The sequence below is a fragment of the Struthio camelus genome, chromosome 2 (assembly GCF_040807025.1).
Source record: "Struthio camelus isolate bStrCam1 chromosome 2, bStrCam1.hap1, whole genome shotgun sequence".
NCBI classification, from domain to species: domain Eukaryota; kingdom Metazoa; phylum Chordata; class Aves; order Struthioniformes; family Struthionidae; genus Struthio; species Struthio camelus.
This window is the reverse complement of record NC_090943.1, coordinates 145416581-145435012: the sequence shown is the minus strand read 5'-3', so window position 1 is coordinate 145435012 and position 18432 is coordinate 145416581. Positions and strand designations below refer to the sequence as shown.

Genomic DNA, 18432 nt, shown 5'->3' with positions numbered 1-18432 from the left:
TTTCTTCTTCTTTTTAAAGCTGGGTTCAGTACTGTATATGGCCTGGTACTAAACACATTAACAGACTCCACTGCCTCCCCACCACCCCTACTCCCAAAAAGCAGCAATGAAGAGTGTCAGAATATATCCAAAGTGGCAAAACATCCAGTGATGGATCCAGGGCACTGAGCCAATACAAGTCAGCTGTGTAGCTGCTGTGGCAGATAGGGAAAGGTGGGGTCATTTTCTCCCACTCTTGAGCAGAGTGGCAGAGTTTTAGTAACATAGTATTGCCTCAAATTACAACCCTAGGCTTTCCTTGGGAAATAGTATGCACAAGACTAAAGGACTGTATCAGGGTAGTACTTCACATTAAAGCAGATGGGATCTGTTTAGTAGGCAAGATAAGCAGATTATACACCGAAACACTGCTTGCATATATCAATATCCAAGAAATCCCAGCCAATGCTATTACAGCTAAATATACCAGAAGGTCTGCAAAAGCAGTGTCCTCGGCAAACAAGAGCTAGCTGCAGCTGTGTATCGAGCAGAACAAAGCTACATTACAGTTCAGTGTACTATACAGAAATCATTTGCCTTTTATATTTTCAGGTAATTTCTGAATTGCAATTACAACATAAACAAATAGCAACACTTATAGCAAATCAAACTGAAATACATACTGTGTTCAAACTTCAGGTTGGTTTAATGGCAAACTTGTCTTCAAGTACAATGGACATTTCTGCTGTGACCGCTGCATAATTTATAAAGGGATTTTTCAACTGACTTGCAAGCTAACATAAAACATCTCTCCTTTAGACTGCACAATATAATCCTGTTAAATTATCTTAGGCAACTGTAGTGGTATTTTATAGTCAAAAACTTTTGCAGTCTAATGTGTCTTGTAGGATCTAGAGAAGACTAACTGGTAGACTTAAGTGTATGACTTCCTGAAGGACAGGGATGGCTAATAACGAGATTTCAAACACCAAGTTTCCTACAATCATTACTCCCTTTCCTACTTCCCCATTTAATTCCAGTATTTCTTAGACCATATCTTCAAAACATAAGCCACTACTTAGGCTGGCCTGTAAATCTTCTGACAAGTCATCAGTAGTTGAGTTAAAACTGAAAAGCTCATTCCATGATGAGCTGTCCCCCCTTTTGAGTAAAAGGGGCATCAAGTTTTATGAAGTCTTTGCCTTAGGGAACCAAAAAGCTAAGAATTTCTACCACTTGGCACTTCTGTGAGATACACTTGCAACCAAGAGATAGAAATTCTACCCCCAAGTGTTAAAAATAATCCCCCTTTGACTACAGGATCTAGAACTTGATATATCATTTCAAAAAGCTGACATGCCTTCTCCCTCCCCCTCACCCAATTTTAAGGCTGGGGAGATTAACTTAAAGTGAGAAAGCAAGAAAAGGACCTAAAAGAAATTAAGAGGCTCCAACAACAGAACAAGGAAATCCACTGAATGGTTTCAGCAAAATTGTTAGTGCAGTTGGAGTGCATACTTTCAGTAGCGTGCTTCATCTTTACTTTGTGGATATATTTAAAGTACAATGAAAGAGAGCACTGAGGTTTCTGAAAAACATGTAGCCCTTCTGTTAGGAGTTTGCACTATACAGAGCTAGCTGAAATTGACTCTTCAATAAACCCCACTAAAGAAAAAAAAGCCAGAGGTTCTGCGACAACCAGCGGAGCTGTACTAACGCATGCTGCAATGGGATCACTACATGCACGCTAGCTAAAAGACTACCTCTTCTGTGTACATCTATATCTATGGCAGGTTTGCTATTTTTAGTTTTAGAACTGGTAAACTAAGATCATACTCTAAGAAACACTACAAACTGCACTACAAAACTGCATTTCAACCTTCCAGTAACTTATCCAACCTTAACACAGGTTTATTAAACCTAATTTACTTAAATTATTCATGACTTAATGCTCTACTAACTTAAAATTGAAGGAATGGGCTAGAGAAAAGCAGGCTTCTCAAATCATGTATACATCTACTTTATAGCTACCTCTTCTGCCTAGCCCCTCCCAAAGTTAGCCTGAAAAAAGTAAAATCTACACAAAGTTTTATTGCAATCATACAAGGGGTACATCAAGGGTCAAATACAACAAATACTATGATGCAATTTTACATTTATTAAACTACAGTTCAAAGCACAAATTTACACATTCTAAATACACTAAACATCTAATGAAGTCACACTGGTTTCCCACTGACATTTGATATATCTGGGCAGAAGACAATAACTTTACAAGACTTTTCTAACAGGAATCCTTAGTATAAAAACTGTGTACTTGTATGTAAACTGTTGAAGAACCCAAGTGATGGGTTTCCATCTCCACTAAGTCATCCATTTTGTTGCATATTTAAACGCTCAGGGGTTGAACAAACTGTTAAGTTTAAATTTGGATGCCATTATCTAACCCTCCCACACGCCCCAGTGAATTGTAGCTGTAGCTGGTTTTGCCTGGTCCCAATTAGCTATTACTATTTTTTCAAGTTTTGAAGAGAATGAATTGAATTCAAGATTGTTCCATTTCTTCCACACTGGAATGTTGACCAGACAAACTACAGACTTGCAATTGCAGGTCTAAATGAAGCGTTAATGCCTGTTTAAGCTGCAGTGGAAAAGCGGTCTTCTGAGCTCAGCTGAATGCAAGAAGGCACGAAGAAGAAATTCTTCATCAATGTGTCTGAAGTAATTCCAGCATCTTGCATCTCATCCCTGCAACAGAAAGTGTAACAGCTATAATCAAGAAGAAAAAGTCCTCACATACCATTTAACATCAGAAATCAGCATTAAATTTGGCGTTTGAAGTCTACTGCCCCCCATGATGGCGGCCTTAGTCTCAGCAGCAAGGGAGAAGATCAACTATGCCCATACTTGACAAACACAGAAAGGCTGTGACTCTCCATCGAGGGAGGCTGAGGGCCTCTGCTACTTAGGTTTTAGAACAGGTTACTCAACTGTCACCAGCATTGCAACAGTGTTACTAACTTTCCTGCCTGCAACTATGATGCCAAAATTGTATGCAAGTTGCAATTACTAGTATTAGAAAACGTCAACGTTAAGCAGTAAAAGGGTTCAGCTCAGGAACAAGTACCACTAAATCCACAGTTCACATTAGGAACTTCACTTTTCTGTCAGTCCTAAAATAGGCAGTCTATGACAATTCTCAGTTTTATCTTGGTGAAGTTGGACAGCATAGTAAAAAAACCAACCAAAACAAAAAGCTCTTCCGGCCAGCATTCATTTTAAAATGAAATACTTGCATCTTCTTGTATTTGTTATTATAAGTGCTGTGTGTGCACTCTTGAAGGGGGTAAAAACAGTCTTGTCACCATTAAGTCAATTTTCTTACCAGTCACCGAAAGATATCATGTAGTAAATCAGTGGCCTCTGATAGTCGTTAAAGGTAGACTGTTCACCTAAGGTACCAGAACCCATATTATCGAAGATCAGCCAATCTCCAACACTCAGCTCAGGAAGAAGACAGTTTTCCACAATTTGATCAAGCTCATCACAGGATGGACCCCAAAGGCTGCTTGCGAACAGAGGCTCATCTTCCTTGTATTTCTATATGGAAGTGATCCAAATAATTCAGATATTCATTTATTAAAAGTTTCAAATACACACAGGGATAATTGTTTAGCCTCTCTGAAAAACACAAAAGGACTCACCTTGTGAACCTCCGGAGTAGTATTCAGTTTCTCAGACAATTTGCTTGCAAAAGAACCATAAACACCATCATTTATGTAATATGTAAATACTGGTTCATCATTCCTGGTTTGCTCCACTGGAAGGAAAAAGAAAGGTATCTTGCATGTGTGTGTGGTTGCTTGGTTGGTTGGTTTTTTTTTTTTTTTTTAAAGTTAGACTGCAAAAGAAATGCTTATTTCACTTAAGTCAACAGCTTCTTCCTAAAAAGGAGGAGCCATATATACTGTAACTACGAACAGAGTAATCAGTACGAGCCAGATTATCAATTTAGCTGCATCATGAAATGCAAAGGCTTAATAAATTAACATTTTTCAGTAACATTGTTAAGAATGTAAATCCAGTGTCTATTTTAGCAGACAGACTAGCCCTCTTACGTTGTTCCTCTAATTAAACTTTCTGTAGACCACACAACATAGGGTTACTATGTTGGCAATGTAAGTCACTGAGAAGTCAAACAGTATTACTAAGGAAACAGGAAATGCTAAAAACAATTGTAACAAGGAGAAAATAAGATACAAATAATGCATGGTCAAAATCCAAAAGATGGATTACAACTCAGGCACAGGGCATGTATTAAACATATAAAGGCAAACTAGTCCATTCCGACCTGCACCAATTCATAACATGCAAAAGGTACATACATTGCTTACCTCCAGAAGGAAGAAGTTTATCATACTCAACAGTTTTCTTTGCAATGATGTTAACTGCTAGTGTAAATGCAGACGAAACATAGTAACATCCGGGCTCTGCAATCACATTAACACCAGATTCCTTAGGAAAGTAGACATCCAGCAGCGGCCTGATGACACGATTAACCTACAAAATTGAAATCAGATTAGACTTATAAGACTCATCTCATTAAAATATGCATTTACTGATATAGACATTTGGCTGACAGTTTGTCCATCACAAGTTTCCAGTCAGCAATACACAGTTCTAGTAAAGCATGCCACAAGCTTATTCTACTCCTCTGTTCTTTGACAAGTGCCCTTACCAGAGGTCCAAAATTTAAGTGGTTGGAAGTAGAACATTCAGTTAAGCACTGAAGACCGAGTACCATGAATCTGAATATGATGCAGTCCCTGTTTCCATCCAAAGTTCAACTTGGGGCACACTCAAGATTAGGCAAGTAATTTCAAAGTTTTTCTAGCACAGTATACAATGTAAAATTATGTACGAAACCAACACAAGACCAATGAAAGGGCTTGTTATGCGATCAGTTCTGAATACTTTCACATTGGAAGCAGATTGAATTATTTAATACTGATTATAGCTGAATTTCTCAAATCTTAAGCCGCATACTTGCCTCAAGGTTAACAAGTAGGTTAACTAAGTAACAGTTAGAACAAGCTAACAAAAAACTGTTTTTTGTTATTATTAACTTTGTTGAATCAGTTGACTGCCCTACCTTCAGGGAGTTTGTCCTAAAGACAACATAAAACAGAATAACCCATTTAAACTATTAGGAAATACTGCATACCGAAGATCCAGTTTATGCCAAACCAATCCCAAAAGTTTTATTTAAGGATGACCAAAGCAGAGATAAGGTCAAAGCTTTTTGTCTTCAGTAATAACGCAAAGTACCAAGAATTGCAGTATAGTAACAATATGGTTTATGAACAAAAGCATGCTAATCAATCATGGCCCAAACCATGCAGCAGAGCATATAACAGTCAAGTGTAAAAAATTATTAGCTTAAGCCACCTTAACTTAATTTAGCCGGTGACAATAACTTATGAACAGGATTAAAAAGAAATAACAATCACCTTCAAGAATTCATCGCAATACCCACGACAGAGAATATACAACCAATTATTTAGATCTTACGGATTTGCAGTCTATTGTTGTGGAATTAAAAATGGGTTTTATCTATCAATATTAGTTGGAACTGAAAGGTTAAGCATTCAACTTCACAAATAGTGTTTCAACAAACCTCTTCCAGCTGCAGTTCAGAACCCGTGAAGCCCCCACCAATATCCAACATGTTCATCTTAAAGCCAAATTCTTCCTAAAACAAACAGGAAGAATTTAAGTACACAAGTGCAACTGTAACAATATTTTTGTTGTTCCTTACTACGGTCATTTTCTATATACTTACACTTCTGTGTATATTTAACACAGGACAGTCTAGTGAAGGAGTTACATCACAATAAAAATTAGTATTCCTGCACTAAACCTAGAAGTAATAGTATTGGGATATCAGCGGCTGGTTACACAAATCTCTAGTAAGAGTCCTACTGCAGTCTCAACTCCCATCTTGTGCCATTTGTTATATTCGGGCAATATTTGCTAACCAGGGTGGTGCATTGCACCAAAGAGTTTTTGGAATTTACAAATATGTATACAGGAGGTCTTTTAGACAGCACTTAGGTAACAAAGACTGCTAGAATACATTTGCACATTCGCAAAGATGAGTGTGAGAACCTTAGTTATGTTGCTCGTCATGTATGACCAGTCACAGTTAACGCATGAACTGCCATAATGAGAGTAAAGAGATTACTTGAATTCTTCTGTATTTGGTTTACAAGCTTCTCATTTTATATGACAAGATGTTTTCAAATAAAATATTTTTTGTGATAGGGCAAATACATATAGAACATGCAATACATATTTAGATAAGTCATCTGAAGTACCCCTAAAACAATTCCACTTTACTCAAATTCTAATTCCCAAGTGTGAAATCTTTACAACCTAAGCATTGTAAGAAATAAGTCACATGCTTCAAGTTAATATTTCTTTCAACATAAATGCCAAGACAAATACTTAACATTTTAGTGTAACTTAAGAAAAGCTGTATATTTATAGGATTGAAACTTGAATTCAAAAAGCTTTTAGCAAAAGTGGAAGACTAAATTTTCATTTGAAAGTCAATACTAAGTAGTAGCTGTTAAAGTGTTTCGTTTTATTCTTCATTGGAAGTAGGTCATCTTGGCAAATATCGTTGCCTTGCATTTGATAACAACAATACTTTTTCCCTATGGTGCCTATAAAAGTTTACTGATTTATAACTGCTTGCATACTAGGCTACTGCCTGTCAGTGGGACAGTATTCAGTAACTTCTGCCAATTTCTTTGTATTTGTTTTTCCAGAATTCCAGAACTAGGATTATAAACTTTGTTCTACCTCTGCCACATCTCACAAGGCATATTTGGCTAATTACTGAAAGTTACATTTCCTACACTAATACAATATATTTTAGAAATAATGTACTTGGCTTGTTGGTATGATGAGAATAGAACAGATCCTCTGCTGAAGCACTTGCACATATATATTTATCTACTTACAGCCATGTCAAACACACACCGAGCATCAGATATAGCATGAATGTACGTTTGCAGTTCCTTGCAATTGCTTGAAACATGAAATCTGAAAGAAATAAAGATGCAGTTAATATACAGAACCTCACAGCCTTCAGAGCAAGCAAACTGCTTCTTTATCCACAATAGTAAGGAAAGTAGTTTATTCCCAAGTGGCAAAAGATGAGTTTGCATGATATACACTAATCATATAAAGAACGCTGCTCAAATGATGATTGCCTTCTACTCCACTGTATCTCTGTGCATGGGGCCTGTCTTGCTTTGAATGCTAAGAGTGGCCTGCAATATCCTAATCTTTAATAATGACAAGTTTACCGAACCTTTCAGTCTTCAATATCAAAGCAGTTAAGTTTTCTTTTACATGTGCCAAAGCTAATAGTACTCGTATAAAGTCACCCCTGTTTTACCCTATCTTCTTTGCATTGCTTTGCCTGCATGTCCCCTCCCCTGGGCCACCCAGCTCTTGCCAAAGCTAGAGCTGTACTGTATATGCTATCTACTCAACCTAACATTTAGGTCGGGGGGGGGGGGGGGGGCGCGGCAAGGATGTCCCACTACTACCCTCTTCTGAAGCCTCTTCACCAATCAAGCCAGGTCCTGGTTTCACAGCAAGAAGCAGGCTAGCAAAGCAGTGTTGCCTCCCAGTCTCCTGAATCCTCTCTAGCTCCTTGCCCAAAAGGTTAAATATTGCCACACTACTCGCAGTAGCTGAGGTACTAAAATAAGTATCGACGTTTCCGTTGACTCTCTCGAGATTAGCACGGTCTGCTCGTTTTGGATGCCCCATACACATACCTAAACTGAGCCACTAAACTGTCTAATCCATGTTCATTCACTTTAAGGAATACCACTGAGGCAAAGGTTAAAAGTTTAAAAAGTCAATGCAACTCATTTGAATGAACCCAAGTTTGAAATCTATTTAAAATGTAAAAAAAGCAATGTGTTCTTGGTTAAAATTAGTTCAGATATCCTGGATATAAAAGAAATACTTTTTCTTAGTAATGTCATCACTTTTTAGTCTGTTTTTCTGACAGAGGACCCACCCTTGTTTTACTTGTTTGATTGCTTTCTTAAAGGATTCATAAGCACGTCATGTATTAGTAGTTAAAGGCAAAGAGAACCAAGACTCATGCATGCATTTTTGCTCCATACAATAAAACCCTTTGGTACATCAAACTTCAAATTAAAATACCACAGACTATCTGGAAGCTCTCAGAGCACTGCGATTAATTTCTGCCACCTGCAAGCCAAAAACCTGAGTACTGCCTCTAAACAAAATCAATGAGAGACACAAGACTTCATTCTGAGAAAACTGAACCCCAGGTTTGCCTAGATCAACATCTGTCCAAGCTATCCTACACTAGCATCTCATTTGCTCATCTGTTTACTGCTGAAAAACTACAAGCCAAATTACCAGAGAAGTCCAAAAGCATAGCTAGAAAATAGCTATGCTTAACTTTTCTTTTACCATGTCAGAAAGATTTTTGATGCTTTTTTGAATTGCTTTAATGACAGTAAAATTACTTTGTTTCATACTACTTTCTCCTTGCCTACTAGTTGTTTTGCTTGCAAACAAAAACTGACATGATCAAAAAAATATTTTCTTAACCTGTTAAAGAAACCAAATAAACAAACAAAACACCATGCTGTAGTTCCAAGTCTTGAGCATATCATAAACACATCTCAGTAGTCAGGAGAGAACAATAAAGTTACTCACTTAACCCCAACTATTTGGATTCCAAACTCCTTAGCACATTCCATGAGGTGCCTACAGTTCTTCAGGGTGGTACCAAACTTCATATTCATCTCCTCATCAGCACTAATGTCTTCTGTGGCAATGTGCAGTAAGAGCCTAAGAGAAGGGGAAGATGATTGGGGCAGTTGGTTTACATCATCAGCACATGTGAAGCCTGAAGACTGTCAGAAGCATGTTGATTATGTTGTCAGTACTCCAGCTCCATCGATGGACGAGTCAAGTGAACCTAATAAAAACAATCCTGTACAGAGAAAAAACTAGCAATTAGGGGCTAAAACATGGAGCCAACAAGGATAAGGGATTTCGAAATGCAGCAACTAAGACTCTTTTGTAGCAGCAAGAGTCTGTTGAGTGCTGTAATAAAAGAGAATGTTACCTTCTAATAATGTATACTTTCTCATAAAACCATAAATGACTGTCAACATGCTTTCCCATCTCTGTCCTCCTTTTTAACCAAAACAAAGAGAACACAGAGATTCCCCTTCAATCAGTCATGTACCAGATTTGGTTAAATGCATCTAGAGAATAGCAGTTTGACACAAAGTGCACCCTGGCCACATCCCTCTACCTCCGCCCTCAGCTAGTCACAGGGACAGGTAGGGTCCATTCATTTTCTCTCCTTCCTTCAGGACGCTCGGGGAAAGGAAATGTAGTGAATACCATCTTCTACACAGTTTTATCATGCAGTGAGATAACTTCCTCCCTCAGATCAAAGCCTAATTCTGTGCAGGTTTGGCAAACTGGACTGTCAGTTGTTGACAGTTTTACACTAAAGTAACACTTCCGTTTGGCAAAGACAAGCTCAAAAACCTCTAGGTGCATTCCCCCCCTCTGTCCTAAAAAATAAAAAAAATAAAAAAAAATTAACAGTTATAAACTGCTGTCTCCTAAAAAAACCACCACACACACACTAGTTTCCCTTCTCTCCCAACCACAAGAAAGATCATTTAATTAGCCACGCTGGTTCACTAAGCTGTTATCATGATATACAAATAGACTATGTAGAGGACATTGCAGGTAACCGAGATGGAGAGCATGAACAAGTAGCAAAAGCTCTGCACCTGGAAATGAAGACATTCTTTGAGATATGCAACAAACAGCTTAGCCAGTACAACATATGATGGCCTAACAGCTACCATGACTTTCAAGAGTCCCTTCTGAACATCTCAATGTCTTCAAAATGATATTTCGTAAAGAGCAACGATCCTAAGTTCTCACACATGTTGCCTGGCAATCCTTGACAATTTTAATTTATACCACTTGGGAAACTCAGACTGGTCTCATCTCCTGGCTTTCTACTAGTACAGACACCCCTTAAAGTTTGCAGTCAAGCAGTATTTTGTAAAACATTTGGAAAAAATACTAGATAAACACACAAGTCTTAAAAATTAAATTCTCTAAAGTGTTTTAAAAAATTCAAAACCACAGTACTTTAAATCTCAGATTAGACAATAATATTTTAAGATGACATCCTATTTTAAATTTTATTGATGCGTTTTCATAACAGTGTTATAAATTAATCAAGAGATTTATTTAGGGGAAACCACTGTACAAGAAGTGTTATTCTGACTTCTGGAAATCTAGTATGATTCTTCTTGGTCTCTTGCAGTTAGAGCAGGAATACAGGACCACGTACATGTTTGAGATCTGGGGCATTTTTTGTTAGTTTAAAAAAAAAGCACTGATCTTTATAAGCAGCCACTCTACCACTTTCAGGACACCCCAAGCATAATTGTTACCTTTGGATTTTTCTAGGCAAATCATACGAAAGGAAGTAAAGCTGTAAGTACCCCTTTCTTCACATATCTCCCCTTTCTCTAAGAAGTTTAGGGGCACGCAAGTTATTAAAACTTCCTAAGATATAAGAAAATTAGGAGACAGAACGACAGCTTCCTAAGCAGGACTTCCTCTGCTGAAGCACAATTGGCCTCACTCAAAGACAACCTAGCTGTAACTACCACAGGTAGTAAGAACAAGGCTATATGTACATAAAGGCTTTGACTTTTTGAAAGTATGCCAAAGGGAAGAGAGAAGAAGAAACACTAGAGCTGTTACTTCAGTATCAAAGTTTTAGTGACTTGAATGAGAATGTAATAGTCAAAAAAAAAACCCTAAAGCAGACAAATCTTTATAGAATTGAAACCTGATCTCCAGTTCTCCTAGAAAATTTAGATGTCAAAGAGCGATTCCTTTACAAAAGTAATTTCTTATCCTTTGTAATTAGGAATTTTCAAGCATTAAACCGATCCTTTAAAAAGCAGCTTTGTTTCCTCCCCCCCCAGCTTATGCAATTCCTGCATTCTGTCTCCTTGCTTTAAAGTTTTCCTGGTTGAAGAAAATTCTGCATCCTAACTTCTCTTGCTCTGGATGTTAAGATAGAGAACACCTTTTAAAAGAGGCTATTACATTCAAGAAAACATATCAGCACAAAAACTAGTTTTCAGAAGTCATCTTCCTCTTTACTGACAGAAAGAGACCGAAATAGAAAAGGGCATATTGTCTTTTGCCTTGTTTACTCTTGTTCCTTCTGCTGTCAGACAGATCCTTCAGACTGCCCACAGCCTAGTTATCTTCAGGCAAGTGGCTATACGGGTAATTCAGATGGCGCTTTGCCACTCTTATCACCCATATTAAAGGGCCACTCCACAAACTACTGGCTCTTGTTCATGTCCTCCCGAATCAAGAGGATTTTCTAGAGCTCCTCATCCCTATTGTAGGAAATAATTCAGTCAAGAAAGTCTGAAACTGGGAAAATAGTCTCTACTTGGCAGCCATGAATATCTAAGGTTGCACAGCCTGGAAAACTAAGTCTTTACTCACAAGAGCCAAAAGATATTTGAAATCTAAAACAGGCATCTGAACAGTCTTTACTCCAGGCAAAGGTCATCCCAACAAGCAAACAATGGATGGAGCAGAGCACAGAAAGAGGCAGCCTTCACAGTTACGCTGCTCGCTTGTCTGATCAGAAGACTTATACAAGCAAACCGCTGCTTAAGAGGAGAAGTCCCACAACTAGGTCCACATACTGCTGTCTAGTGTTAAGTATGCTTCACTCTGTCAACAGCTTAGCCAAAGTCAGCTAGCACCTGTGTAATTTTAATCGCCCGTGTCTGTTCTGACAACGTAATTAATTAGCTAGTTACATCACTAGCGATGTAAAAGACAATTTTAGTTTGGCTAAGGCATTCCAATGCACAAGTATGTCAAGGCCACCATTATACCCACAATATTATTTATCATAGATTACTTTCTTTGCACAGGAAGTACTCTAGTGTGCAAAGCACTGACAGGGTTCGAGGAGGATGAAGCATAATCATTTGTAACAGCAATTTTGTGAAATTCTGAAGTAGGCTTAAATAATGAGGTGGGATTAGCAGTCTCCCCAAATACTCAATGTCGTAGAATCTTCCCAGCTCTGTAACTGCTCACAAAGCTGTGACTGAAGACACGATGCTTTGATGAGGACCGTCTAACACCAAGGGCTTTGGTAAGGATGTCAGGCAACTCATTTCTCAGGGCACCCTGACAAAGTTTGCATGGAAGCTATGCCTCAGTAGTCACCAGCAAGCACTTAATATTCACTGCAGGCAATGGCTTAAAGATTTGGCCCACAAAGCCTTCATTAAGCATCACCTTCCTCATTTATGAAGTAAGCACCTATCAATCTAAAAGAAACCACCATCCTGTACAGATACAATTGGCAGCAACAGAATTCTCATATTTAACAGCTAAAACATCAGCTTTAGTTATTTCTCTACAGAAAGCATCTGGGCCAAGACTGAACTGACTCAAAGAAGAACTTGACTCTAAGTTCCTCACTGTTTTCTAAGTGGGAAAATCTCTGTAGGCACATCTCAAACCAGCACAGCATGTTCAAGCCCTGCATGGGACCCAGTGCATGTGCTCATTTGCTGATAATTTCTCTGTCCAGACTTTGGCTGAAGCCACTAAAATCAAAGAAGAATATCCCGAAAGAAAAAACTGAAGTCACAAAAAGCAGAATGAAGATGTACTTGGAGATGACAAGGTGCCACAATTCTGAAGTCTGGCCACCAAAACCTTTAAATCTATGTATCAAGACTACCCTACCAAGCCAAAATACAAGATTTCCCTCCAAAAAGAGGGCTCAATATCAAAAGGGGAAGGTGAGACTCAGACCGGAAAAATCTTGCACAAAAAACTACCTTCAAAAGAAGCAAGATAATACCAATTCACTTGTATCTATTTTTTCTTAAAGAAGTCATGTCTCCTGCAACTCAAACAACCCAAGATTACAGCCAAATTCTTATCATGTAAAAAGCAAAAAAACAAAATTGACACTTACTTAGCATTTGGATGGCTACGTGCAATTTTCTTCAGCTCAGTATCGTTGTCGCAGGTCATGATGTTTATTCCAGTTTTTGCTGCATACTTTATCTGAGAAGCTTGCTTGCAAGGATTTGTATATATAATGTTTTCAGGAGAAATGCCCAGGTCTTGTACCAATGCCATTTCAGACTGAAAAAATAAGACCACAGCAGCGTTTCAGACGCACTCAAGGGCACTATCTCTACTGAATTTGCATTAAATATAGTCTAGTACTATACAAAATAGTCCATATAAGCTCTAGAGAAAACTATTTGCTGCTTCCGGGATAGAAGCATGAATTTGTAATAGCCAGTTACTTAATAATTTACAATTTAAATTATATTAAATAGTAACATGGCACTTGATATCAAAAAGCTGATGGACAGATGAAAGATAGAAGAGAAAAGGCAGAGATGTACACAAAAAGAACACTTACTTTATTGGAACATGCAAATCCAATTCCAAGAGTTCCCAAAATTTCAAGTACACCTGGAGTAGAATTGCATTTTACAGGGTAAAATGGTTTTATTGGTGCCATCACATTCTGCCATTGCATGTTTTTCTTTACAAGCTTTCCAAGATCACCAACATAAAATGCTCTTTTTCCGGTCTAAAAAACAAAATTAGGAAAATAAAATGTCTGAAATTGTGGGCTTGTTGTCAAAACAGAAACAACCTATGAAGCGAAATCATAAAGGATTATGTATTTTCTGTCCTGCTATTAACTTTTAGGTTTGACCTCAATCAATTCACTTGGGTTTTATTTTTAGCTAGCAATTTGAACTAGCTTTACATCAAAGAATACCTACCACTTAAAGATATTTTGAATATTATTTAGGCAATATTCTGAGATTCCAGGGAAAAAAGATTTTAAATGCCAAATATCAATTTTATCTGAAAATACAGAAAAGTAACAAGTATCTTCCAACTTTCTATTTTTAGAAGTCTGCAATTCTTTGGAGGAAAAAAATGCACTGGGATGAAAGTTTCCAGTCTCAACATAATCTGTAGTTTATCATACAAGAAAAAATAATCTAATGCACTACCAGTTATTTCAGCACCTAGGTAATAGCTTAGTGACTTTCTACTGAAAGTTTTAACTGATGAAGTCAACACACTGAGACTGTTCTCCACGTTTTATGACGCACAAAGGTTAAACAGAATTTAAAGAACTAAACTCAAAGCACTAAGGTTGCAGAGTCAAGTACATTATCTTTAAGAAAATGCACAGACAATTTTACAGGAACTGCAACAGTTCCCATTGCGCATTTGTTACCATAGTCTTGCTCAATATCAAGTCATGTTGTAGATGTGGTAGACCAAGAGCCAAACAGATCATTCTGTATTTGTTCATAACGTGCACTCAGTATAATTCCTGTAAGTGAATAGCCTACTGTACACCAATTAAAGTCCATCACAGAATATACGATCAATCTGAATTAAGACTGTATAGCAAATGTTAATACTAGCACTTGACTTTCGCAGATATGAAATTTTCTCTTGTGGCTTATAGTACACAATGTCTTTATTTCTGTTTAAAAAACACAAATAGAAATTCCATCGGGTGGAAGCATACTGACCCCCTGTACGGGTCACCAGCAGGAATGGGATCTGGAGCTTTAGATCCATGGCACAGGCCTCTACCCCTTGAGCTAAAGGAGTAAATGAAAGCAGCAGGAGGCAGCTATCCTCTGTGAGCCAGCCAGTGGTTGGAGACATGACATGTTGCCAGTAGTTTACCTATTTATTTGCTAGACAGAAAAAGAATATTAGGAATCAGGATTTGGGAATCCTATACCTGACTGCAGAAGGCCATGGGATTTAGCTATTTGCTGTACTACAGCTGAGCACTTCATCTAACACTAGTTCTGATAAACCATAGGATAAAGTGAACATCTCTAGGTATGGCATATTAAGGATACAAGATTTGCTTAACAAAATTTTTTGTAAAGCTCTCCCTCTCTGTAACTTTGTCCATAAAACAAGGGCTACAACATCTTCCAGCCTCCTAAGAAAGCAGTGAGGCCTTATTCAATAAAACTGTTTGTATACACAGAATTCTTCAAGTTATTTTTTTTCCAGAGGATGGCTAAACCTCACTAGCTCTTAGATCAGTTTACTTTCTTGAAAGAAAGGAGTAGTACCTCCCATTGTCTTGTTCCTCCTACTTGTATTTCTAACATGGAAAAGGCTTATGGGAAGACTTACAACCATATGAGCATGACTGAAGCCATGTTTAAAATCTGTGGTCAAAGTGGCCAAGCACATGAATTTGTCTAAACTTTGGCACGTTTTCAGGGAAAGAAGAAAACAAAAAGTGTTTCTAACTCAGCACTATCAACTTGCCAAATTTCAAATTCCTGCTCTAACACCCTTTGACAATAAAAGCTCTTCAAGGAATGAGATGGGAACCTGTATTCAATATATTAGCAAGACCATTTTCCTCCTAGCCGTGCTCAGGGAGGTAACAATTGTTGCCCAAGTTTCCCCAACAGAATTCAGCCTGAGACAAATAGGAACAACAGCAAAGAATTAGAACAGGAATCTCGTTTTAATGAGAGTTTTAGCTGATTGTTCCTCTGTTGCTGTCAGCTCATTAGTACTAAATACCTTGACCCAGTTTGAGAACTTAAGAAAACTAACCAACAGATTTGGAAATTTTAAAGACTTACATGAGTATGTTCATAAATACAGTTGTCAATAACATCTGCAAGAGTTGCTCCTTCATCCAACAGGCCAATGGAGTAATTTGCATCCTCCAGAAATCCTTTCATCTCAGCCGTATTCCACAAAGCCGACAGTCATAAACCAAGAAACACAAGGGATGGGCTTCCAAGCCTTATATCCGGGTCCTTAAATTATGCAACAAACTGTACAAAGAAAACATAAATCAATGTGAAAAAAGCGCAAGGCATTCTACAGGACTATTTAAAGATTAGGAAGAGCTTTCTGCATTTGATGTACCACAAACAGATAGAAACAAATGGACAGAATAAAAAAATGTATTTCTTCTATTTGCCCATGATAACAATACTGCAATTTCACTGAATCCAAGAATAAGACAGAAAGTATGCACTTTAAATCTGATACTAAACTTAAAGATGAGTTTAGTAATGCAAAGACTGTTCTTGGGAAGAATCACAGACTGAACACACATGGAATTGTGTAAAGCTTACGCACACTATTAAAAATACTGCAGATGTAGAATACTTGTACAAACACTTAATCTCAGCCATTTCAAAGTGCAACATCTTAAGTGACATTAGTATTCAAGTACACCACTGGAAGACTGTCTGTAATAAAACATTCCTGAATTCATGAAAGAAAACAGTTCATTAAATGCCAGCATTGATATTTGTCAAATTGACACGTTTTTGTTGACACGCTACTTTTGTTTAGATGCTACTTCTCTAAAACTATTGCTTGTAAACATTAAATCCACTAAATAGTTATTTTGTTATTCTGTTCATAAAATTACCTACCTTTAAATCTCCACTTAGAAGTGAACAGAACAGAGAAGGCAATAGCCAAAAGTAATTTTTAAAGTGACTCAGTTAAGTTAAACTCAGTAAATGCAACTGGTATAAAGAAACCTAACAGTTACAGCCTAACTTCAACTGCATCATATCGTCAACCTTTACTGTCAATTTGATTTTGTTCTACAAAAATAAAGCTTGAATCAACAAGGTCCAAAGATAGAAGACATTGCAATATATACACCCAGTCTTAGAACATGGATGAAATAAAGTCAGTTTCAAGTAAAAATCAGTACACAAGAGAACTACCAACAGCTGATTATGTAACTTTATCAGTCTTACTTGAGGACTAGAATAATTTTCAGTTCACATTCCCTTAGAGCTGTCTTTCTTGAAAGCAATTTATTACTTTGTAATAATTGACAGATCAGACCACTTTACTTTTTTTAAACTTACATCTTTACGACAAGTGCAAGACTAATCAAAGCTAGCCAGCCAGCTAGTCTCCTTATGTGGATACCCTAGCCATTTTTCGAAGTCTTTGGACAGGAGTTGCACAGCAGCTACTAAAAGACTGGGCAATTTTTAAAGACTCTTGGTATTTGGCTTTAAAATAATAAAATTTTTCTGGTTAAAAATGTTGATAGGACTCGAATGTTTCAGTTGAGTTCAGCTTCACCAAGAAACTCTAGAAGTTAAGACGATAATTTTAGTTTCAAGTGATCACAGATACTAGCTTTGTCTCATTTCGTCCTCCACCTCCCAACCTGTCAAAGACCAGTTTGCAACATAACTTCGGTCAACGCTGTTGATATGAAAAAATTTACTTTCACTTAAGCTCCTATTGACAAAGACAACTGTGGAGCAGTTTTATTACTTTCTTGTCATTTTAACCGGTAATGGACAAATAGCCAGCACAGCTTTGTATGCTCTCTGCTTAAATCATTGAGTACGCCACCTATGTTTTCCTCAAAAGTAGTATTTACTGACAGGTGACCAACTCAGAAGCAGCAGTATTTTCAGTTGCATTCAGAAAGTCAATGCTAAAGACAAGCATTCTTCTTATCCAGCAGACTTGTATCAGACACAGAGTCATATGCTTATTTAAATTAACCCAAAGATCCAAAACAATTATGAAAGAATAAGATAAATCCTGACACCAATATGACAGTTAAGTAAATTCTGATTATAAAAACAATGACTAGGTGGCAGAACTTTTAAAAAACAGGAAAAGTATCTTTAAAATCAAATCTCAACTTAGGTTAGTGAATGACAGTTAAAATTCCACCCCCCCCCCCAAACACACACACCGCCTTGTAAACTAAATTTGACTTTGAATCAATGAAAGGAACAAAAATCTTACAGTCACGTTTACATTAGCTACCAGCAACAGGTACTTCCTAGCAAATTAGCACATCAAAGCCCTTAACACATTCACCTCCACAAATATCCACGGTATCCAGGAGTGGAAGTACCAGAAACACTTTTCTGTAAAAAGCTGGCATCCACATTTTACTAAAAATTTGAGACAGTTCTGGTCTATGCAAAAACTGGAAGGTCAGGAGGAGCAAGGGAAACTATGAATATAGTTAAACCGCTGGCAGCAGACCAGTTCCTTTGGCATGATTTCTTTATTCTGTGACTTAAAACAGTCCAATGTTTAACTAGATTTAAAAGTACTTCATGAAGCTTCAGGAACTTGCTGGTTGTATAATAAAAACATTAAACATTTTCCCTACAATAACAGAATCTTTTGTTGTACTGTTGCAAGAAAAATAATGGCGAAAGAGTGGAGTACCTAAACAACCATATT

The 18432-nt window shown here is 37.4% G+C and overlaps 1 protein-coding gene across 1 annotated transcript in view; it reads right to left on the bottom strand.

Moving 5' to 3' along the window:
- Positions 1-2050: 2050 nt before the first annotated feature.
- Positions 2051-18432, bottom strand: part of AZIN1 (antizyme inhibitor 1) — a 32830-nt gene continuing 16448 nt past the window's right edge. The window contains exons 3-12 of the mRNA XM_068932885.1: positions 15816-16013; positions 13580-13753; positions 13121-13293; positions 8758-8892; positions 7008-7089; positions 5657-5731; positions 4374-4539; positions 3684-3799; positions 3365-3579; positions 2051-2727 (exon numbers count right to left, since the gene is read on the bottom strand). Of these exons, the coding sequence (XP_068788986.1) occupies positions 2616-2727; positions 3365-3579; positions 3684-3799; positions 4374-4539; positions 5657-5731; positions 7008-7089; positions 8758-8892; positions 13121-13293; positions 13580-13753; positions 15816-15917 (1350 nt within the window). The 5' untranslated portion in view covers positions 15918-16013 and the 3' untranslated portion in view covers positions 2051-2615. The remainder of the gene's footprint in view (positions 2728-3364; positions 3580-3683; positions 3800-4373; positions 4540-5656; positions 5732-7007; positions 7090-8757; positions 8893-13120; positions 13294-13579; positions 13754-15815; positions 16014-18432) is intronic.